The sequence below is a fragment of the Nannobrachium achirus genome, assembly GCF_963921795.1.
Source record: "Nannobrachium achirus genome assembly, chromosome: 3".
Taxonomy (NCBI): domain Eukaryota; kingdom Metazoa; phylum Chordata; class Actinopteri; order Myctophiformes; family Myctophidae; genus Nannobrachium; species Nannobrachium achirus.
The window spans coordinates 13,938,153-13,962,119 of NC_137812.1; the positions used below are offsets into that span (position 1 = coordinate 13,938,153).

The 23,967-nt window shown below is 43.7% G+C and overlaps 1 protein-coding gene across 1 annotated transcript in view; it reads left to right on the top strand.

The window, feature by feature from the left end:
• Positions 1-23,967, top strand: part of LOC308281723 (zeta-sarcoglycan-like) — a gene marked incomplete at both ends in the record, with an annotated part of 572,868 nt that overhangs the window by 384,860 nt on the left and 164,041 nt on the right. The window contains one exon of the mRNA XM_080722001.1: positions 9,017-9,104. Coding sequence (XP_080578127.1) covers positions 9,017-9,104 — 88 coding nt within the window. The remainder of the gene's footprint in view (positions 1-9,016; positions 9,105-23,967) is intronic.

The window sequence follows — 23,967 nt, forward strand, 5'->3', positions numbered from 1 at the left end:
CATATGATGGCTCTTGCTAACGAAAACCTCTCAAACCGAGCGAAACCGACCAATGAATTCAAAGCAAGAGAGAGGGGGGGTGGGGTGAAAATCAACAGAAACAGTGGAGGGAGGGGTGGCTGCGTGGCTCACCAGAGTTCTTAATTGCTCCCTTTGAACTTCAAAAGGGCAGTCATTGATTGAGCCATACAAGTGTCGAATAGCTCGTTAGTGATTCTCTCTAATCAGTGAAACATCAAAGACAGTGACCTGTTGGGTGCATGTCATTGAGGGGAGGGGGAGGAGGGATTGTTTTGTGTGCAAAAGTCAAACACAACCCCTCCCACCAGATCGCTTGTGATTGGGAATTTCAAATTTGAAATCCCCTCCCCTTTTCAATCAAATAGTATGCAGACAGGCTCAGACTCTTAAACTCCAGCGTAGAGTCTTGAAATCAGGCTAGTCCATACTGTCTCCACCCAACGTTTCGTCAGAGAGTCACAACATTAATTGGGAGTGCAGCTTTCCGAACTTAGGGGTAATGCTTTTCAGAAGTTGCGGGTGACGTCATTTTGTAGTTGAACCGGACCTTTCCGATGAACGGTTTGGTGGTCGGGAACAGTATGGACTGCCCTTGAATCTGCTGTTTGTGTTTACACAAGGATGTGTGTCCATCCTTGTCTGTCTCTCTGTCCGCCTGTGCGTTGATTCTACAGGCTACACCACACAGATTTATATGTCTTTGTTTGTTTATGCGGCGTCTGCATGTTTGACTATGTGCGCGTGCGTGGATGCGCGTGTGCGCACGTGCGTGCATACGTGCAGCAGGGGGAAGAGATTTCTGCTTTTTACATAAATGAGTCACGGCACAGAGGACAAATTAATCAGGGAGATGACAGAGGAAGCCAGGAGAACTCGTGGAGAAGTGAGAGCCCTTATACCAGCAGAGAGGGCTGAGGCGAGTGACAGAGAAAACACTTTTAAAAGGGAGAGACCTATAGAGGCACAAGAGGGGTTGAGACGACGAGAGTGACAGAGCCGACATCAAAGAGATGCCACGGTGACAGAGATGATCTCACTAATGGAGGCGTTCTTCTCTCTCCCCACTCCATGTATGGGCCAATTAAATGGAAACATGTCACATCCATGAAGATGTACGCTAGACCGCCTGGGCAAATTAATGAATGAATGTCAAACTATAGCGATGCAACACAATGAAATCCACAGTGTTCATGTGTTACTATATATGAGCGTTGGTTGCAAATGTAACCAGATGGGTCCGCATTTCTCTGACATTTGCGTCCGACTCTCCCCATTATTGGCGCTATCCGTAACCCTAACCGCACACGTAGCCACGTAGTTGGAGTGATGAGATGTCAGACTTATTGGCAGTCCCCACCAAATGTACCCTTACGGGTCCATGCGGTTACACGTGTACACTCTCATTGTTAATAGTTTTAAACTGTATGCTGTATTCAATCACCATCAATTGCTTGTTCAGTAACATGGGTCTCCCCATCTTGATTGATTGATTGATTGATTGATTGATTGATTGATTGATTGACAAAATGCATACGTGAACATATTTTGTAGTACATGTCAAAAGGGTAATAATAAAAGTTCCAGAGCTTATTTCCATTAGGAAACAGAAATATATTTTTATGGAATAACAATTTCATCCAATCAGAAATAATGATATCAGCTTCAATGTGTGTACACAATGTGTTCCAGTTCCAATTGTGTCGGGTCATTGTTTTGGTGTGTGTTCTCTTTGTCCCATCACCTCCAATCTCGCTTGTTACTGTCCTGTGTTCTGTGAGTTCTCTCTCTTGATTGGATTCAACTGGTATCCTGACCAGAATCTTTTTTTTCTCTGTTTGACGAAAATACTGAGAGAAAGAGGGAGACCTGTTTTACAGAACAATCTACAATCAGAAGCCATACTGTGTAACTTTTTTCAATCAAACAAAGGTTATTATTATTTATTTTTTTCCTCAAAACTATTAAGTAACTAAAGTCAGTGTCTGCCCATGACATTTATGCCAAAATGACTTGGAACCGGAAAGTTATTAATTTATTTACGTAAAGCTGGCCTTACACCTCATGACTTTCAAATGATTTCACGACCACGGTCACAGTCAAGTCGTAATAAAATAAAGATGAGTCAAGGCACGCTCCAGTCATTCAGTCGTTACTCAATCGTTAGACATGAGGTGGTAGTTTGATCCGATCTTTACCCCGACATGAGAATCAGACTCTTTTGCGAGAATATCAAACAGGTTTCGCAAGTCAAATCGTGAGAGGCATCTCACACCTAAAGACAAAAAGAAACAACAACATTATAAAGTCTTTGAAAAGTCACTAAAGTGCAACACATGATGCTGCTTCTTACGTACAAACTTTTCTTTCGGAAAATGATTTTCCATCATTCAATAACTTCTGATGGCCAGTCTAAGAACCTTTTCTCTCCGTTTTTTTTTTTTTTTTAATTTGTTTCCAAAGTCGGAAGGAGCATGCATTGGCCTTCAAACTGAAAACTAAAATGAATATTACAAAGAATATATTATTCTTACAGAGAAAATGATATCTCTTACAGCCACCTTTACACTTTTTGTAGTGCAATACTTTGTTGTTGTTGTCGAGATGGATTCGACACGCAGACAGACAGCGGCGCTAATCAGAAGCGAGCGTCAGGTATACGCGTCGTGTAACAACTTCAAAACCGCACGATAAACGCCATGGGAACGAGAGGCAAACACTGGAGAGGCTTGATCTGACAGCTGTCAATCAAAGGAGCGGAGAGGCGGGCGGCATCACATGCCAGCCCTGCTGAGAGGAGAGATCTGGATATCGTCGTTGTCGGGTGAAAACCTTGTATTTCCAAAACGAACGTTTTGCACGAACGTTTTGCATTTATCATTTTAAAAATGATTTAAACTAGTGAAAACAGACGATCTACAAGCACACAACGCCTCGCACTGTTGTGTGGGCGTTGTGTGCTTGTAGATCGGCTGTTTTCACTACTTTTGTGCGACGGCATTGTGAGATGAAGCAGTGCTTTACTTTGCAAAGGAACGTACAAATTAGAAACTTGGAGACACAAGGTTTCCACCCGACAACGATGATACATAGCGTTCTAGATGTTGTAGCGATGTGAACATTGAAATGTACTGATTTATTATGAAGGACTCCCAGTGGGTGGGCGGTAAAGAAGTGCATTTACTTGAGTGCTTTCAGCCTTTTTTTAAGTATCTGTACTTTAGTACGCACAGGCACAGGCACAGGCACACACACACACACACACACACACACACACACACACACACACACACACACACACACACACACACACACACACACACACACACACACACACACACACACACACACACACACACGCACACACATACTAGATGGCGGTGGCTAGAATGACAAGCAGCAGTAGTCGTTTTCATTTGTTTGATGTTATATTTACCCAGAAAAACACATTTCTCACAGACACTTAAAGGATGAAGAAGCACAATAAAGTCAGCTTTCCATCGTGGTCCTTGGTTTTGGACAAAGAAAACATTACAGTAACAGCAGTGTGCATTCGATAAAAAGAACAAAGTTAACCACCAATCCCCCGAAATACACCTAAATGGCTGTTGTACAAGCTCACAATGTCTTGCGACGTGTTGCGAGTGGGAGCATGTCGACATTGCGACATAGCATCTGTTGGACGGTTCATCCTTTTTGACACAGGTGAATGTTAACCTGGTGAAATGCTAACCTGCCAACGCGGGTGAGTAGCTAACTTGCCGACGTGGGTGAATGTTAACCTCTATGCCTAAACCTAACCCAAACCCTGACCCTAACCTCAGCAACCGTGACGCGGTGCAACACATCCCTAAAGCGTCATACAACCGACGCGTTGTCAAGTACTGTACTGCGTCGGACGATAGACGCTTTGGGATTGCCTACTGTTTCACGGGTTGGACGCATTGGGTGGTCTAAGAAGAAAGAAAAAAAAAGTAGTTCCCGAAGCGGGATTCGATACCGAGTCGCCGCGGCGAACGGTGTGAAAGGCGCATGAGCCGACTCAGCGGCGTTACCGAATTATGTGCCGTTATGGACAGAATAGTAAATTTTGACCAGGGGACTGCTTCCGCGTCCGAATACGGCTCAAAGAAGGGACTACGTTGTCATCCACGTTGTCAAATATAAAAGCACAAAAAAAAGGGAACCTCCCAGTTGTCTGGTTAGCTCAATCGGTAGAGCATGGTTACGCAAATCCAGGGACCGGGGTTCGATTCCCTGTGACGGCTGTCATTGTAAAATATTCCAGTAAACACATGTCAGCGCATGCGTACTAAGACTCTCCATTCGTGTCCGACTGTAGACGCAGTAGGTGTTCCCAAAGCGTCGCACGGGTAAAGCAGAAAGCGAGTTGGAAATGCGTCGGACGGGTGAAGCAGAGGGGGTGAGAATGGGTTGCGCTTAGTCGAAATGATGGGACATAGGAGTAGCGAGATTTCCCCGCTGCAAGCTTAGATCAACCTTTTGCCTAAAATGACACTCCCGAAATAGAGACCCCCCGGGGCGAAAGTCGGTCACGGACCCAACCGAATTAGCACGTTGGACGCAGCCAAAACAATTTATCCGCCCCGCAAACAATATCGTTTGTCTTTATATCCACCTGCTGTCGAAGGTAGACGTTAAGCACCTGTTTAATATGTGGCTATTGTTTACGGCCCCCTTATTTCCATAACATTTGCATACGAACAGTTAATCAAAAACGGTTCCCCGGACGACGCGGCCTGCCACGCCGTCCTCGCCTGGCTGGGCTGGATGACGGAGTCTCCGGCTAATTGAAGGGGATGAGGTGTACTCATGCACACAGGGGCGTCACAAAGGGGGGGGGGAAAGTGGGACTGAGTTACTAGGGCCCAAGGTGGAGGGGCCTTCATTATTTTATGCTTTAACCATTGAAAAATAGCAGATATACAAGCCCACAGCGCGGCACCGAGTGCCGCGCTGTGAGCTTGTAGATCTGCTATTTTTGAAAAGTCGTGAAAATGTGTGCAAACACTTTGAATATAATGTATTTTTTAAGCGAACATTTGTAACTCAAATTTTGCTTCTGGGGGGGTCCCTGGAACTAAATATTTTGAGATGGGGGTTTGTGGCCAAATACATATCATTTTGGGGGTCCTTCACTTGAAAAGGTTTGAGCACCACTGACATATAGAAGCATAGGGTTTTTCAAAAAACCTTAGAAGGATTTCAACTATTCAACGACGATTTTTCAAAAAAATAGCAGATCTACAAGATCGCAGTGCGGTACTCCGTGCCGCGCTGTGAGCTGTTTTTCAATAGTATCTGCTGTTTTTCAATAGTTAAAGCACAAAATAATGCATGATAATGCGTTCATGGGGGGCCCTCAGTGAATCCTTGTACTCAGGGCCCAGAATTTGGTGCGACACCCCTGCACTCATCCACAGCCCACTGAGTCGGGAATGATTCGCGGCACATTACATCTGCCACGCCTTACAGAAGACGTTTCTCCTGCTGTACGTCCGCACGAAGTCAAACAGACTGGAAAGACAATGTAGTGACGCCTCTCGAGCTCCGCTCTGCTGAAATGGAGGCGGTGCAGCGTGCTTAAACTGCCAGATGATGACAGAAAGACTTGTGGCAGCCGAGCTCATTTTATTAATTTGGCAAATTTGTTCCCTGGACATGCATGAGAGGCAGGTGCAGTGGACTGCGTGCGGTGTGTGTGCGCGTGTGTGTGTGTGTACAGTATGTGTGTGTGTAGGCCTATGAACTGTTATGTGTTTATTTAAAGGGGTACTGTCACCTAAAGGGGTACTGTCACTTTAAAAAAAAGTCATCTTAAAATATGAGTTAATATTTTTATGATGACATTGTGGGAATGCGCAATTATAAGCCAATCAAATTAATTGACTGTACTTAGACTACTTACTGTACTGGTCAGCTGTTGTTAGGGAGCGAGGGGCAGATTACACTGTGACATGAGTTTTAGACTGTTTCAGACCGTTTTCAGAGAGACCACGTAACCTACTGTATCACACTATTATAATTTTGGGGCGTGTCAGCGGTCCTTTAAGTAGGCCTATATGTATATGCACGCTTGCCTCTTCGACGCGTACCTTTGTGCAGTTGCGTGCGTGCGTGCGTGCGTGCGTGCGTGCGTGCGTGCGTGCGTGCGGAAATGGAGTGCAGACAGATGTGATGAATTAGAGATTCAGTCCTGCTGGTGAGAAAAGTGACTGGTAAACAATGAATGTTGTGAGAGAGAGAGAGAGAGAGAGAGAGAGAGAGAGAGAGAGAGAGAGAGAGAGAGAGAGAGAGAGAGAGAGAGGGGAGGGGGGAGATGGACAGGGCTGTATTAACCATTGGGCCGGTGGGGCCGTTGCCAGGGGCCCTTGGCTCTCAGGGGCCCTTGGGGGAACTGGACCGCATGGTCATTGACAACTTACTCAAATGAAATGTATACATTAATTAAAAATCAAATGTGCAGGCCCCTCCTCTGTTGTCTACAGGTGTTTTTTTTGGCCCACAGATGATCATCATGGCTTAAAATCCGAGCTGGGTAGTGCGAGTCGGGAGGGAGGGGGGTTATGGTGGAGAGTGGGGGGGCCCCTAAAAAATTATAGGCCAGGGGCCCTCGCGGGGGTTAATCCGTCCCTGGAGATGGATTGTTTAAAAAAAGAGGAAGGAGAAAAAAAGCTAAAAGAAAAAAAACAACAGGATCTTTCCGTTCCAATGGATCAGCGACTTTTCCAATTTTACCACAATTCTCATTTGGAATTCATTCCGGAGCGCATGCAGCGAGATATTATTAATTTGGGGAAATCAACAGAGAAATTGGGTCACCTGCGAGCTATTCATTTCACACTGCCAAAACAAATAAGCAATTTGAAAGAAGAGGCAGGGAGGGAGGGAGAGAGAGAGAGAGAGAGAGAGAGAGAGAGAGAGAGAGAGAGAGAGAGAGAGAGAGAGAGAGAGAGAGAGAGAGAGAGAGAGAGAGAGAAACAGTAGCTAATGATGGAGAAAAAAGAGTGAAGGGAGACAGGAAGAGATGAGTAAAAAAAAAAAAAAGAAAAAACTAAAAAACCAGTCACCGATTTGAGCAAGCAATTGTTTAATTATAAAAGCACAGATTAGCAGAACAGATTTGGCGATTAAACTCCATAAGCATTTAGAAGCATAGCTTAGGCTATCAAAGGATTATTTCACCCCAAAATGACTTTTTTCTATTGATTACTCACGCCATGGAGACTCGAGTTCAATATTATTAATTGTCGCATTCCTAAGACAAAAAATTACATTATGGTAAATTTACGCGAATCGTTCCCCCATCCAGGGCCATGCATTTGGGTCCCCATCCAGGGCCATGCATTTGGGTCCCCATCGGGAATCAATGGGGGTAAATTTACTATAATCACATTTTTGTCTTAGCAATGCGACAAATACAAAAAATATATTATTGAACTCAAGTCTCCATGGCGTGAGTAATCAATAGAAAAAAAGACATTTGGGGGGTGAACTACTTCTTTAATAGGTGAGAGATCCCCCCTATATGTGGAGTCTAGACACTGGTGGTGATGGAACAGAACTCTGGGACTGAGGTGGAGTTGGGGATGGAGGAGGGCTGCTTGAACGCCGTCTGGAAAGAGAGTGACATGTTTGAGGCGGTGCTTTTTCATAGAAAGGAGCCTAATCGCCGATTGGCTGGCTGCAGACAGTCTTCCGGGTGGTACAGGAGTAAAGTGCCTGCCCCTCCGCCGTAGAGACCGCGGGTTAAATTACTCCTAGGTGCCTCCATTTTGTCCCCCAGGCGCTCCAGCTATACTGGGATCTATTTAGCTTTGCATGTTTGAATATCCGGTCTGGAGAGATTACGTGCATGCAAACAGTCTGTGTGTGGGCATGTACAGTACAGTATGTGTTTGGAAATGACAGGATACAGTTTAGTTTTGTAGTATAGGTGGGCTCTAGACCGGGTGGCATTGGTTAAACAATTTAATGGATACCACAGGAAAGGTCAATCAATCGACACCCCTTGGAATAAGTGTACTGGGTGACCTTTTATCATCCTTTTTTTCAACATGCTGGTTACGTGATCACAAAACAAAGCAATATTGCCATTGAAAACATACGCATATAGGTGCATGATGTGTGGGTGCGTGCGTGCATGCGTGCTTGCATGAAAGTGTTATGCCATTATGCATGAAGGTTATAGGCAATGGGACTCAATAATGGTTACAGTAGTTAGTATTCATCAGATATTCAGAAGTATTCTTATGAGATTTAGGACATTCTAACAGATGTTTAAACCAGTGGCTGGGGGCAAAAATATTAATACATACGGATGCATAACAATGATGTTGACTGTCAGCACAGACATGACGTTTCATTCAAATCAGAGCCCAAATGAAGGTTTCTGAGGGATGGTAATCATTTTCATTCATAGTACATAAAGACATTGACCTTAATACTGAACTGCACACATTTCATCAAAACGGACGGACGAACGTCGTACCGCAATGAGACCCGTCGTTGCCGAGTTTATAAAAGTTGCATGATCTCTTTACCAGATGTGTGTTGTTTCATTAGAATTGTCACTGATTCAGTCATCAAACGTTAATGCAGTATTTAATCTTCTCACCTTGCCTCCTTGGCAGTGCATATTGGGGGAAACGTCTGCGGAACTTTAACTTTATTGGAGCTTGACTTCAACTAATGATGACACAGCGCAGCTTTTAAGAAAAGGAGGCCATGGGTTTTTATCCGTATTTGGCAAAGGGGTTTGTTCGATGCAATATAATATTTCTTTTCAGTTCATTTCAATCCAGGTCTTCTCTGAATTAATGTGCCTTTCAGATGAAATTTGCCAAAGCGTGCAGATGAAAGGAGACAATTTTTATATTAACTCTGGCTTTGCCTCCCACTCCCTCCTCCCTCCCTGCTGTGTTTCCCTCGACTGATCATCTCTTTGTATTTCTGTCTCTCTCTCTCCCCTCTCCAGGACAACCCGCTGATCCTGCAGTCTGACCGGAATGTGACAGTCAACGCCAGAAACGACCAGGGACAACTGACCGGTCAGCTGACCGTGGGTAAGAGGCAGACTTGACATTTTGTTGACAGACTCTGTGTCGCCGCTGTTAATGCTAGTGCTATAGGGGCGCACAGTTATCATCATTGATCATGTCAGTGTGGGCTGATATTAGAGATCCAATATTGGTCAAATTGGTATTGATATCTTTGTTTTTGCAGATACAGTATTCAGTATTTTATTTTATACTATTTAGATATGGAAAGGCCTGTTGTGATGATTCAAGGCCACAGCTTAATTTTCTGTTTTCTGTATAAAGTATAGAAGTCTTAAACATCTTTATTACATTTAAGTTGTGCATCAGTTGTGCATCAGTTGTGCATCAGTTGGCCTAATAAGTCCGGTCATTTGCATGAATCACAGTTTCTGTATGACACATGTGAGGTAAACCCTACTGGAAACTAGAGCTGGAATATCGGTGTTGGTATGTGACCATTAATCGATTATGGAATATCAGACAGAATTTCAATATCTTGCATCTCTATTAGGCTGTGCAGAGTTGTCTCTGTCCTCTTTGTGTCATTTGCTGAATCAAGAAAACCGTTGTAAGGCTGTTGTCATTTTATTCTGAAGTGTGTTTGAAAAGGGATTGGATTGAGCCTCCGTCATCGCGGGTTGCTTTACTTAACCAGTGCCAGTGTGTCAGTGAGTTGCTGGATTAGCTGCACATTTAGACCTCATATAGTGTTGACCCAAGCAGGTTCACGGGGCCAGGGCTTTTACACAACCGTAAGGGAAATAAAAGGGTCAGTATTATCCAAAGAGGTTTATGTTAAGAAAGCGTCAGGAGGGCCAGTAGAGCTCTTTTGCTTGTGCTGTGCAAGTAAAGCTGACCAACAAAGCTATAGGACAGCCAACCCACTGACATTTTCAGTATCACCAGCCTGTTCTTGCGTTGCGTCAGCCGCTTCTCAAAGTTTTCAAAGAAACTGTGATCTCCGGACCAGACCGGCATTGGCTGTGTTGCACTCTAATATCACTGTACACAGGGGAATGTGTAATGTCAGTGGGTTTGTTGCGTTCACATAATTTAAGCCATTTAGGCCTAGAATTATTGAATGCTTTAACTATTGAAAAAAATAGCAGATATACAAGCTCACAGCGCGGCACCACTGCGAGCTTGTAGATCTGCTATTTTTTTTAAACGTTGTGAAAATGTGGTCAAATCTTTGAATATATGTATTTTTTAAATAGTTTGTAACTCAATTTTTTTAGATGGGGGTCCGTGGGCAAATTTATTTCCACTGGATGAAAAGAGAGATTATCTGACATATACTGGTAGAGTATATGACCCATTTTGTACCAGTATACTGGGCATATACCCACATTATTGGAAGTTTTCAGTTCAAGAGATTTTCAGGCATATTCCCCTGATATTCTGCCCCCAGCTAGACAAAGGCACAGCAGGGTGTGCCTTTGTGTGCCTTTGTCTAGCTGGGGACAGAATATCACCTATTATTTGCAGTTTACAGGGGAATATGCCTGAAAATCTCTTGAACTGAAAACGTCCAATTATGTGGGTATATGCCCAGTATACTGGTACAAAATTGGTCATATACTCTACCAGTATATGTCAGATAATCTCTCTTTTCACCCAGTGTTCATTTTGGGGGTCGTTGACATGAAAATGTTTGAGAACCACTGACATAGAAAAATAGGTTTTTCCAAAAAAGAAAAAAAAAAAAAAACCTTAAAAGAATTCAAAAGACACTTACCGGTATAGAATCGGTTCAAAATCGGGTTAAAATACAAATTGTCATGATTTTTCAAAAGAGTGCCACGCTGTGAGCTTGTATATCTGCTATTTTTCAATAGTTAAAGCATGAAAAGGCAAAAACTCCACGCACACTGTCTTCAATGCAAAAAGGGGGAATTTAATAAAGTGATGCAACGTTTCGGTATTTAAACCTTCATCAGTTTGCCTGACCATTGTTTGGTCTTTCCTCGACAGCACCTGTCGTTGTAGGTGTGCAAACGCCTTTCGTTTCAATAGTTAAAGCATAAAATAATAATACGCAATAATGCGTACCCGGTATAAATTATTTAATGGCCCATTAGCTTGCTGCACTGCAACCCCCTCGCCACTATCAGGCAGCCACAGAGCCATTCAAGCGCTGTGGAAGATCACATCGTCCACAGTGCCATTCCTCCCTCTGTTTATTCAATCAGAATGGAGGGGGGAGAAATCCCTGTGCAGCAATCTCATTGTTACATGCAACTGACTGCTAAATCTGCTAGGCCACACAAGACAGACAGAGAGGAGCTGTCTAGTCTAGTCTGGGTGCTGTCGAACAGCGCTTCTCAGTCGTGTGGGCCGATGGTGGGTAGACTTTGCAGTGGGTCCCCAAATAATTTGCAATACACACACATGGTTTGATTCCCGGGAGGGAGCAATGCATCCTGTTTGGCGAGACTACGACAAACACAGTTGCTGTTGTTCCCGAATTGTGTCTGTGTTGTTGCACCAGCAACTCCTGGTTGTAGCCCATGGTTTCAGCTACAGTAGTTTGAGATAACCTGACTTTCGCCAGATAGTTGCAGCAGTGCGTAACGCTCTGCCTTACATCTGGGCTCTCTCGGACAGACTCGATGTAAGGGGCGGGCCATTTTTTGAATTTCTGTAGCAGGTGATTGGATGTGGCCGTTTCTATCACAGTCAGAATCCGCCTCCTGGGTTTCCACGTGGTCTGCAATCAGACTCTATTGGCTCAGAGCCGCTCAGAGCCCGCCCATAGCTGCCGCTGATTGGTCCGGCCCGGGACTTTACGAGTGTTATCAACTCTGGCCGAGCAAGCCCAGATGGTAAAGCAGAGCGTTATATACGCAATGCTGCCACCATCTGGCGAAAGTCAGGTAAAGTTTGAGAATGACCTGTTAACAATCATGCATTGTTAGAAGAAAAAAAGGAAAAAAAACTTTTAACGGCTTACCCAAAGTAAGTTGATTGTTGTTCTTGAACCATTTGAAATAAATGCATGGGCATTGTCTCTTTTGAAGGTAACACATTGACGTCTATCCACCAAAGAAACAACATTGAGTAATACAAGTTTGAACTTACTTGAATAGAAAGTATTTTCTATAAATAGACACCGGCCCTTTCCCACTGGGCGCGATAACAATACAAAATATTCTTTTCAATTGAAGGGGATGGCAACGTCCACACCACAACAATAAAGCCATCATAATTGATTAAACGCTGACATATTGTTATCTTTCTCGTTATCGCGCTCAGTGGGAAAGACCCTTAACAGTAGGGGTGGGCAATATAATCGATATGGCAATACATCGCGATAGTTTATTTGCCAATACTGTATCGATACTTCAGGCCGTAGTATCACAATACTTTGCGGAAAATAGAATATGTTCCCATGCATAGGAACCAATGGTAGAAGTCAGGTCCTGACACTCTGCTGCCTCTAGATGTCGCTTTACTATTGTAGCTACTTCCCCTTCCCACAGTTCAGTGAGTGAGGTCTCTCGAGAAAATGGCCGCAAACGACGAAAACAACAACATTAGAGCAGCGTCTTCGGCTTTTAAAGCTGATATATCGCAATAGTATCGCATCGCAAAGATTCGCAATATATCTTGATACTATTGCATCGTGACCCGAGTATCATGATAGGTATTGCATCGCGAGATTCTTGCCAATATCCACCCCTACTTAACACTGCTATTACCATAATACAGTATGAGCTGTGTCCCTGTCATCGCATGTTTTCAGATGGGGGTCTGTGGTCAAACACATCTAGGGGTCGTTACGGGTCGTTGTTGTGGAAGTCTGGTGGTTTGTTTACTCACCGCAGAAGTGCTTTGTCATAAATGTCCTGCTAATCATGTTGAACATGAACAAAAGGTTTTAATGAGCATCATGATTTAATGAGGGGAAAATAAGGCTAGTAATTATTAATGACATTTGGACAAATGCATTATTCATCGGCGAGTCATTATTCATGTGTTCCTGAATAAAACGTTTAGAATTCAAGGACGTTCCTCGACAACAAAATGGCACAGTGCCGCGCATAAATACTAAGGTATGTGTATGTGTCTCGCGCACGCACCCACACACGTACGCAGTCAGACACAAACACATTAGGGAAGCACACGTATGTGCACGTATAAACATTATGCACGCACGCACACACAAACGGACACACACGCACGCACGCACACACGCACACACGCACACACACAACACACGCAAACACACAACAAACACAAAGACAGACAGCGATCAATAATCACAGGCCGGCCCCCACATAGACTTTGAAATGGCATTTTATTGGATCCCTTTGATGCCCGGACCCCCTGTAGTGCAGAGACCCCTGTGCCTTCAGTCACTTTCATGAAAAAGTCCTTCTTTTCAGTTCATTCCAGTTCACTTTCAGTTCAGTAACGTCAGACCACTGCCGTAGTATGCATCACAACACCATGAAATCGCTCGGCCGTGCGGCAGCTCTCTCATACCGTAGGGGTTTTCAAACTTTTTTTGACTCAGGGCACCCCTGTAAACAACTTTTTCATCCACGGCACCCCTGAATTAGACTGCTACTTTTTGGGATCTTACATCATATTACGTAAATATGCACATCTTTCCACCTGAGATATGGTAGGTAGGCTATGTCACAGAGAAATAAGCTCAAAAGCTTGAAGATCTGCTTTTTTGGTGAAGAGAGTTAGCCTTGGAGAGATGGAATAGAACTCAATCAAGTACAGTGCAAATCAGGTCTGTTTCATTTAGCATAGTGAAATGATATTGATGTAGCGATAATGAATAATTCCAAAAATTATCAGATTATTCTGCATCAACCCCTAGACTGGCATCACGGCACTTTGGGAAACCCTGTGTTATAGACTACTGCCATAGTATGCATCATATCATAACACAATGAAATCTTTCTGCACGTGACATGACACGTAGAAAAATCTTTCGATAGTTCTACGTGTCATTATTTCGACTAAGGGTTAGGGTTAGGTTTTAGGGTTAGGTTTAGGCATAGTTTTACTGAGGTTAGTGTAAGGGTTTGGGTTAGGTATAGGACTATGCCTAACAGTCACCAGGTTAGCATTCACCAGCGTCGGCAGGTTAGCATTTCACCAGGTTAACATTCACCCGTGTTGAACAAATATCGACACACTCCCAAGCATTACAATACAAAAATATTTTTCTTTATTTTGTATTTTACAGTGTCATACAGTGCCAAGGTTTCGTCTTTTTGTTGTATGGAGTCCAGTGATCTTTGTTTTTTGAGTTCTGTCTCTTTCCACCCCTCTTTCCATTGCCACACTTGCCGGTCTCTCTCTCTTGGCAGTCAGAGTATGTGCCCAGCCATTCTCCTTCTCCTGACGTCTGACAATATCAGACAGTGATGGTGCCACCCCTGGCCTTCTCATCACCTCCTGAGTGCCGTTAAGAAACCAAACCATTTCCATTCCAAAATATAAAAAAACCTGGCCAATCTACAAGCTCTCAACATGGCGTTATAATGTGTTTTAGTAGTCCGGGTCCCCGGGAGTCACTGAATGCATCTTTTGGTTCTGGAGCTGAAAAGAGGTAATTGCCATCCTCCTGAGAACTCTACTGACACCGCTGGGCTCGAGCCTTTTCTTCTGGCCTTGAGCAGAATTAGATTCCCCCCAAAGCTTTCGCTCAACTGGCAGGGAGGGAGAGAGAGAGAGAGAGAGAGAGAGAGAGAGAGAGAGAGAGAGAGAGAGAGAGAGAGAGAGAGAGAGAGAGAGAGAAGCATGCAGCTCGGTTCCAATTTGTCTAAATCCAATAATTAAATTAGAGACTATAATCGGTGGACACAAATATACAAATATGTTTCAGTTCATGTCTTTCCCCTTTGCTGGTCTGCCATTAATAAGCTGCTGGTTGTGATCGAGTTGAAAGTTCCCATTCTGAGTCTGGCGACGTGCTGTAAATGTTTAATGAAAACTTCTGAGTAGTGTTTCATATTTTCTGCAGAAGGCATTTACTAAAAATAAAATAAGGATTTTTATTGCAACGGCAGAAGGAATAGCACATAGTCATGTTTTGTGAAAGTTTGAGAGATAAGACCGAGACGTTCGATGCTACCGGATGATGTTTTTCATCTCTGCTATGTAGGCAAGGAGGGACGGATATTGCGCGCACGTGTGTGTGTCTGTTGATAGTTAAACTCGCAAACGAATCGACCAATCTTGCACGCACACACACAATTATTACACATCAGGGATTGAAATAAGCTCCAGCTGTTAGCGTGTGCGCGCACGCGTGTGCGTGCACTCGCGCGCGCGTGTGTGTGTGCTCGTGTGCGTAAGCCTGCAGGTCTTGTAAGCTGCTAAAGAATATCCTCTGTGTCTGACTTACTAAAGCACTCTGGAAAAGTTAACTTATACCCACACTGTCACACACACACACGCACGCACGCACGCACGCACGCACGCACGCACACACGCACGCACGCACGCACGCACACTCATGAGTGCACAAACAGGAACAGCTTTTGGGCCCATAATTCCCCAGACACGAGGAGGCGTGCCAAGCGCGAACAGGGGTTCCATCAATAATCGCTTAATGACACACACACACACACACACACACACACACACACACACACACACACACACACACACACACACACACACACACACACACACACACTAGGACAGAAGACAGAAGCGTTGCCACCTGGGGAATTTCTTCTGCATGGCTCCGGAATTAAGACCCCCTACATCTCCTTACTCAGCATTTTGGCTTATACGTGCACACACACACACACACACACACACACACACACACACACACACACACACACACACACACACACACACACACACACACACACACACACACACACACACACACACACACCCCGTCTCTATCTCTGTCCCTCTATCAATTCCGTTCAACTCAAAAAAGGAGCTTTTTGGCATGAGAAAACATACGTTTACACTGCCAAAGCAAGTGTCAAAGCAGGGAGGCAGGCACGCAAGTACGCATGCAGGCAGCTAGAAAGACAGACAGACATGCAGACAGACAGACAGACAGACAGACAGACAGACAGACAGACAGACAGACAGACAGACGATTAGACGGCCACTCCTTACCCTGAGACAGACAGTGAGAGAGGGGGAGAGACATTGCCTTGAGCATTCATTTGTATTTTATGACTCTCTCCTCCAACAACCCCCCCATATCTATCTCTCTCTCTCTCTCTCTCTCTCTCTCTCTCTCTCTCTCTCTTTCCCTCTCTCTCTCTCTCTCTCTCTCTCTCTCTCTCTCTCTCTCTCTCTCTCCCTCCCTCCATTCTGTGGCGTGTCTTCAGCCTGCTCATTAATGTGAGTGAGAAGCTGTCATCTTTGTCTTGTGAATGAGTGTCCATAAAGATGATGAGTGAACTCTCTCTCCACCGCACACTGTACTGCTACCACCTCCTCCTACCTCTGCTTAAAGCAGTGTCTGGCTGCAAAGTAAAGCACCGTCTACTCACTAAAGAATACTCTACACCAGGCGTGTCAAAACTTTTTTTCAAACGGGGCCACATTAGAACATATTTAAACACCCAAGGGCCAGCTATATCTACTGACAAAATGGGTCCCACGCTAATTTACGTACAGAATAAGACAGAATAAAGTCATAATATGAAATAAAGTGTTTGTAATTAGAAATAATATGTTTTCATTAGACAGACACAAACACGGTTATACCTTAACTCATCCCCTATCAATTAGCTTTAATAACTATACAACAAAAAAGTATGATCGCCGATTCGCCGTCCATAGCGCTCTCTGGAAGCGCCCTATTCACAAAAAACGGATCTGGATGTTCCAGAACGGAAATGGGGGGGCGGGACAACGACGCCTGTATCCTGTCTGCCGAAATGTCATCCGGTTCAATGTTGTGCAACACCAGCGTGGCGCTCCGTCGGTTTCGCTTTGAGCGATGGAAGGCTGTAGTGCTTTTTTGCTTACCGTGCCTGGATCGTATTGTGAATGCAATCGGTGAACCATCGCGCAATGGATTCGCGCGCCCACGTTAAAGGTAGGCAAAATCCTGGCGGTGTGGACCATTAGAAGGGTCTTAAAAATAGCGGTGGGTGAGTTAATACCCCTACATTATGTTTTAATCATTTAACACAGATCTTCTCAGGGGGCGCACAACCTCTTTCATGCTGTATGTCCAGTTTGAGTCAGAGCCAAATATCAATTGCTAGATATCTAGAAACGCTCGGGAAGAAATCGCCGAGCGCTATAATCGCGGCCAGATCTTCTCACAGTGTTTTTCACAAAAATTGAGCAAAACCTCGCCGCGCAGCCCGATCTAACGGCAGATCGCCATTTTTGACGGCGAGCGCGAAAAATGGTCGGCGACTGCATCGGCTCAAAAGGTCGGCAGTGTGTTCGAGCCCTTATTCGATTTCTAATTGGAACATAATGTAGGGGTAATTAAGGTATAACTGTGTTTGTTTCTGTCTAATGAAAACATATTATGTTACATATTATGTTAATATCTTATTATGGCTTTATTCTATTCTGAACTGTAAATTATAGGGTGGGACCACAAAGTGGACCTTCGGTTGGACCATAACAAAGTTACATACATATGCATCGCAATTACAATATTTTATTCAACTATCATCATCAATATTTGATATCAATGGTCTTTTGTCAGGTGTGTGCTCTGAAAAAAACACAAATAACTCACATTACCAAATGTAACCAGATGTGCAAGGTAAAAAAAAGACAACAACAAAATAGTCTTTCTTTGACCCCTTCAGAATGAGACAACAGGGAACAAGGAATCCTGACAAATTATACTATAAAATGTTCTTGTTTGAGCGCTGGCTGGCCGGCCGTACAAAATTTGTCATCAGGCCGCACTTGGCCCCCGGGCCACACTTTGGACACCCCTGGTCTACACTACACTAGTATCTATTCTACACACAAAAGTATTGTCTACTAGAAGTTTGCGGCCCTTTGGGCCGCAAAAGTCTAGAGTTCAGGCCGCTGCGCGGCCTTCACCGCCATGTTGCGGCAGTGTGGTGTGTGTAATGGCCAAATATGGGTAATTTTTTTTTTGGAGAAAAAAAAGTTTTTTGGAGAAAAAAAAGTTTTTTGAGAAAAAAAAGTTTTGTGAGAAAAAAAAGTTTTTTGAGAAAAAAAAAGTTTTTTGAGAAAAAAAAAGTTTTTTGGAAAAAAAAAGTTTTTTGAAAAAAAAAATGTTTGAAAAAAAAAAATTTTGGGGGAAAAAAAAATGCTTGCGCACACACACGCGCACGCACGCACGCACGCACGCACGCACGCACACACACACCCCCCTCTGTTGTAATTCGATACTCTACTCTGCTCAGCTCCTCTCCCCCCTCCCTCCCCCTCCCTCCCTCTGTAACTTGATACCCTGAGGATCATTTTGACGTTTCAGCACTGGCCAGAATGTTCAGAATACTATGTCAGGACTGGCTGCTCTGCGTGAGGCGAGATGTTGTTAAATTGAAATAAATGTGGTTCAAAGAGTGGCATGTTTAAAATGTGGACAGTTGTAAATTTTCACGTTTGTTCGACGTGGTGGCTATGTTTGTGAGAGGTGTTTGTGAGAATATGTAGCTAAACATTCTGGTTTAGGTTTGCCACCAATTGCTCCAGTATAGATGCTTGATAACTCAGAATTGCACTATATTTTTGGGAATCTTTTTGATATTGCACTGACAGAGTATAACAGACAGTACTGTAGAAGACAATGTCTTGTTCAGAGTTATGTGGTTATATTTAGCCTAAAAGACTTAGCCTAAAAGACTAAGACTAATCCCAAAATACAAAGACTAAAAGAATAAAACTAGGCTAAGACTAAGATGTTTTGATATTTAGTCGACTAGTCTAGACTAAACTAAAACCAATTTCAGAAGACTAAACAGGACTAAGACTAAATACAAATTGTCTGAAGAAATTAACATCTGTGAAGCTGTATAGATGGAAAGTAATTGTGTGAATGCAGTTCTCTGCAATGCGATGGATCCAGTCCTATAGGCTGTTGGTTTGGATTAAATAAATCCTTATAGCGCTGGTATTCACCAGAAACCTTGATGTTCCATAAGCTCTGATGGATGCAGTAATGCATCGAAACGTCCCCAGTCTCTTTCTTACCTGTACTTTGTGCACTTTTAATAAAAGAAGTTTCGCCAGTGACATCTGTCTCCCATTTGTTCCAAAAGGTTTCTCTGTGTGGAGCATGGTTTTATATTGTGTAGTTTATCAGAATCAGATAAGAACTTTATTGTCACTTTACAGCTCCATAGTTGTTTTGTTGTTTACAGGAAGAGATGAGAAAATAAGAGGGGGAAGAGGGGGAGCAAAGAGAAAAAGACGTCAGACAGCCAGGAGGGCTGTGGACAGTTCAGAGACCAGCCTTGCAGTGACATCATCAATGAGGAATCCAAGCTAATAGAAACCGCAGTCTTTCTATTCCTTAGCATGCCAAAGTTAGCATGCCATAAGCCATTGGAAGCCATTGTTCTCACGTAAAAATCTAAATAATACTAATGTAATCTTGTTTTATTGATGATGTTCACTGGTAGGCATGTTTCTGAAGTGTCCACCACTGCCCTCCTATGAGAGACAGAGTAGAAAACAATTTGAACCATTTTTATCGCGAGCATTAGTGAGGACTGTCTGTGTATTGTCGTTGTCAGGTGGAAACCTTGTATGTCCAAAACCGTTCCTTTTTTATTATTTTAAAAACTAGTTAAGTTTCACTACTTTTGTGCATCACTTTTGTATGATGAAGCTGGGCTTTAATTTACAAAAAAAAAAAAAAAAAACATACACATTTGAAACATCGAGATACAAAAGGTTTCCGCTTGACAGTGACAATATGAAGATTGGTTGAAAATGGTTCCTTTAATTCAATTCAATTCAATTCAATTGTATTAAAGTGTCAAATCATAACAAGTTATCTCAAGACACTTTACAAAGGCTAAAGAGCCATGAGAGAGAGAGAGGAGAGAGGGAGAGACAAGGGAGAGACAAGGGAAAGACAGACAAGGGGCACACGCACACACATACACAGGTCCTGCATGCGTATGTACAAGAACGAACAAAGCAAGGTGTGAAAGAGTATCGGCGCATTGTTTATGAGATAATGTGCAAACAGAGTATCAATGTAAGTTCAACCACATAGTCCATAGATTATACAGTGTGGTACAGTGCACTTTATACAGTGTGGTACAGTACAGGGTGCTTTAAATACAGTAGTGTGTTTGTGTAACAGTACAGTACAGGGTGGTTAATATTGTTGGGTACGGGGGAAGCCTTGGTGGGCCTTGGTGGAAGCAGGACCACACTCATTTATTGATTTCAGTTTTCCTCTCTGACAGTCCTGCATTCTGTGCTGTTTTAAAAAAAAATAAGAAAACCCTCAAGTAAGGACATTTTCTATGCTGCAGTGTGAGAAATTGCTGTGTACCGTGTGTGTGTGTGTGTGTGTGTGTGTGTGTGTGTGTGTGTGTGTGTGTGTGTGTGTGTGTGTGTGTGTGTGTGTGTGTGTGTGTGTGTGTGTGTGTGTGTGTGTGTGTGTGTGTGTGTGTGTGTGCGTGCGTGCGTGCGTGCGTGCGTGCGTGCGTGCGTGCGTGCGTGCGTGCGTGCGTGCGTGCGTGTGTGCACGGGCACGCAGTGACAGACTTGTTTTGCTTTTTTTGCCTTTTGCTGCTGTCTTATTGACTTTTCATTTTTCTAAGTGCACAGCCCGGGGTAATGAATGGCCTTGATCCCTGAGCAAGAAAGAGGCTACAGTGGCAGTCATTACTACAGAGGGTGGGACTGGGAGAGAGAGAGAGAGAGAGAGAGAGAGAGAGAGAGAGAGAGAGAGAGAGAGAGAGAGAGAGAGAGAGAGAGAGAGAGAGAGGAGAAGAAAGACAGACAAAAGATAGAGGCAAAGAGGGAGTGTGCGTGCGGATGCGCACACGCGCGCGTTTGAAAGTGACAATGACAAACAAAACGCCAGAGCCAACTTCATAAAAGTCACTTTCATCACACTCACTCTCTCTCTCTCTCTCTCTCTCTTTCTCCCTCGCTCTTTCATTTCACAAAATATACCTCACCTTCCCCCTCTCTGCCTGTTCTGTCTCTTCTATGCCCTCCTCCTTCTCCTCTCATCAAGCTGTTTACTAAATTATCCATATTCTGCACCCCTCCCCTCGTGCAGTGGTGGAAAGTAACTAAGTACATTTACTTAAGTAGGCTACTGTAATTAAGTACACTTTTTAGGTATTTGTACTTTACTTGAATATTTCCGATTTCCAATACTTTTACTTCTACTCCACTACATCTCAGATCCCAATATTGTACTTTTACTCCACTACATTTATTTAAATAACATAGTTACTAGTTACTTTAAAGGTACTGTATAAATTATAATTATAAAACATAGATTAACTACTTTAGCCCTATTTTAAACCAAGGCTATTTGAAAATAGCCGATATACAAGCTCACAGCTTGTAGATCTGCTATTTTCAAACATTTTGTACTTTTACTTTTAGTCCTTTAAGTACATTTTGATGCCAGTTCTTTTACTCAAGTAAATGTTGAATTCTGGACTTCTACTTGTAACTGAGTACTTCTACAATGCAGTATTGATACTTTTACTTAAGTAGAAAATGTGAGTACGTTTTTCCACCACTGCAAGCTTACTAAATTATCCATGTTATGCGCCCCTCCCCTCGCGTTCTGTTTTATCACTCTCTTCTTATTAGAGCCAATTCCCTGTACAGATTGCTCCCCCCCAATACTCCTCCACCCCCCCCCCCAACCCCCAACACTGCCCTTCATTCTTTGCTCCGTTATCTTCCTTGCCTTCGTTCCACTAATTATGTTTTTCTTTTATCCGAGTGGAATCTCTCACCTCGCCTCTCCTGGTGTAGCTGCGTAACCACTGGATTATCGCTGCTTCCAAAATTCGGCGATTGTGAGGCAAACACTTAATGGGCGGGTCGGGTGATGGGCGGAAATTTGAGATAATTTCGGACAGCAGACGTGATTGTCATTATAAGTGACGCCGCAGGTTACGGCATGATTTGAGGCTTTTCAGTAACCGGGGAATGTGGCGCCTCGCAGTGGGTGTAGCGGCGTTATAACTAACACCGCTACGTAACAGCACTGGGTTTTGCTGTAACGGAGTAACCTAACGAGTTACTTTTACAATATAGCAGGATCGTTACCCAGTTACATTTTCCAAAAATAACGGCGTTATTTTGTTACATTTAAGACCTATATTTCCCTGTCCTTTCTGTGCACTCCTCATCTTCTCTGTCAAAGGAGACATGCACAGGTCCGTCCCACTCGCCACTGATTGTTAAAAAACGTGACCGACCAGAAATGTGTTGCAGTCAGTGGTGGTTGCGTAGTCAGTCTACAGTTTTATATAGGTTGCCACTTCTGGTGTAACACCGGGTGGCTAGTGGCAGCTCTGTGAAGTGGAAGAGTGGCGACAAACTATCTGTGCTCGTGTCTTGTTTACATATAATTTACAGTCGTGCATGGCAGGGTGACAGAGAGGTTGCCTTTTAGTAAGGCTGTGGAAGTATTCGCACTATTTTTGGATTTAGTGGTGAACGAGTTACATTTTCTCATCTGGCAACGGAGTAACGTAATAGTTACTTTTTAATGGCAATAACGATTGTAACTTAACAAGTTACTTCAAAATGTAACGATACCCAACACTGGCACCTCGTCTGCAGTTTGAACACGAGTGCGCAGTGGCGAAGGATGATGTGTGACAATATGAGTGTATATGAGAAAAGGTTCTCTCCTCCGTGTCATCAGTGCCCATATCCTACGTGGGGTTGATTGAGCCTTTCTGTGTGGAGTTTGCATGTTCTCCCCATGTCCCCTAGGGTAGGTACCCTCACAAAAAACATGCAGTAATCATGGTCTCTATACTGCCTCCCCCTGGCCTGATGGAGGGAGAAAGGAACTGGAAAGGAACTGGTTGGAATAACGGGTTCGCGGCCTGCTCACTCCACATGCATTGAAGGAAGCATGAGCTCAGTTCGGGGCCCTCCCCAGGTTGGCAGAGGGAGAGCAGAGCCCAGGATTACAGTTTAGGCAATTGGCACTGGGTGAAAAATGGGTTACAAAATAAAACACGACGCTGTGAAAAGGTTAAAGGTCAACCACAGCTGGGTTCAGTGTTTAGCGGATTCTGTTCCAGAATGTAAAGCATTGTATTTACAAACAGCAGCACTAATAAACTCCCCCGTCGTCCCTGGCAATGGTCCCATGCTCAGCGAGACCACCTGTCTAAACCAGGCCTGATTTATGATTTTGTCTTAAGACGGTGTCTCACCATAAGCTCACTCCATAGCTCATGGATTTTCAATTAGAATCTAGGCATTTACAGTACCTAGCAGACACTGTTAATCCAGAGCCACTACCAGAAAGCCAAAAACACAAGGTAATGCATCAAATGCATAGACATAGTAATCTAGTATCATTATAAAGCGGGTTAGTTCGAGCGGCACGATTAGGCCTACATACAAAGTGAATGCAAAGACGAGACGACGCGCGACCAGGAACGGCGAACGATCCGAGCGGGGCGGCGCGAACGCTACCCCCCCCCCCCCCCCCCGTCCTGACAGCCAATCAATTGATGTTGTCCGGATACACAAAGTTTTGGGACTCCAAAAGTGTTTTGCCTTGATTATGATGTGACATTGGCGATCGAAGGGACTAGAAACAAATATATCTGTTCAGGTTTGAATGCACCATTAGACAGACATCAGACTAAAACATCAAAAAGTAAATAATCAGAACAAACTATATAAACTTTTGGATGCCAGGTCATCACATAAACATGGCATCTGTCTGACATAACATGCCATCTAAATTGAT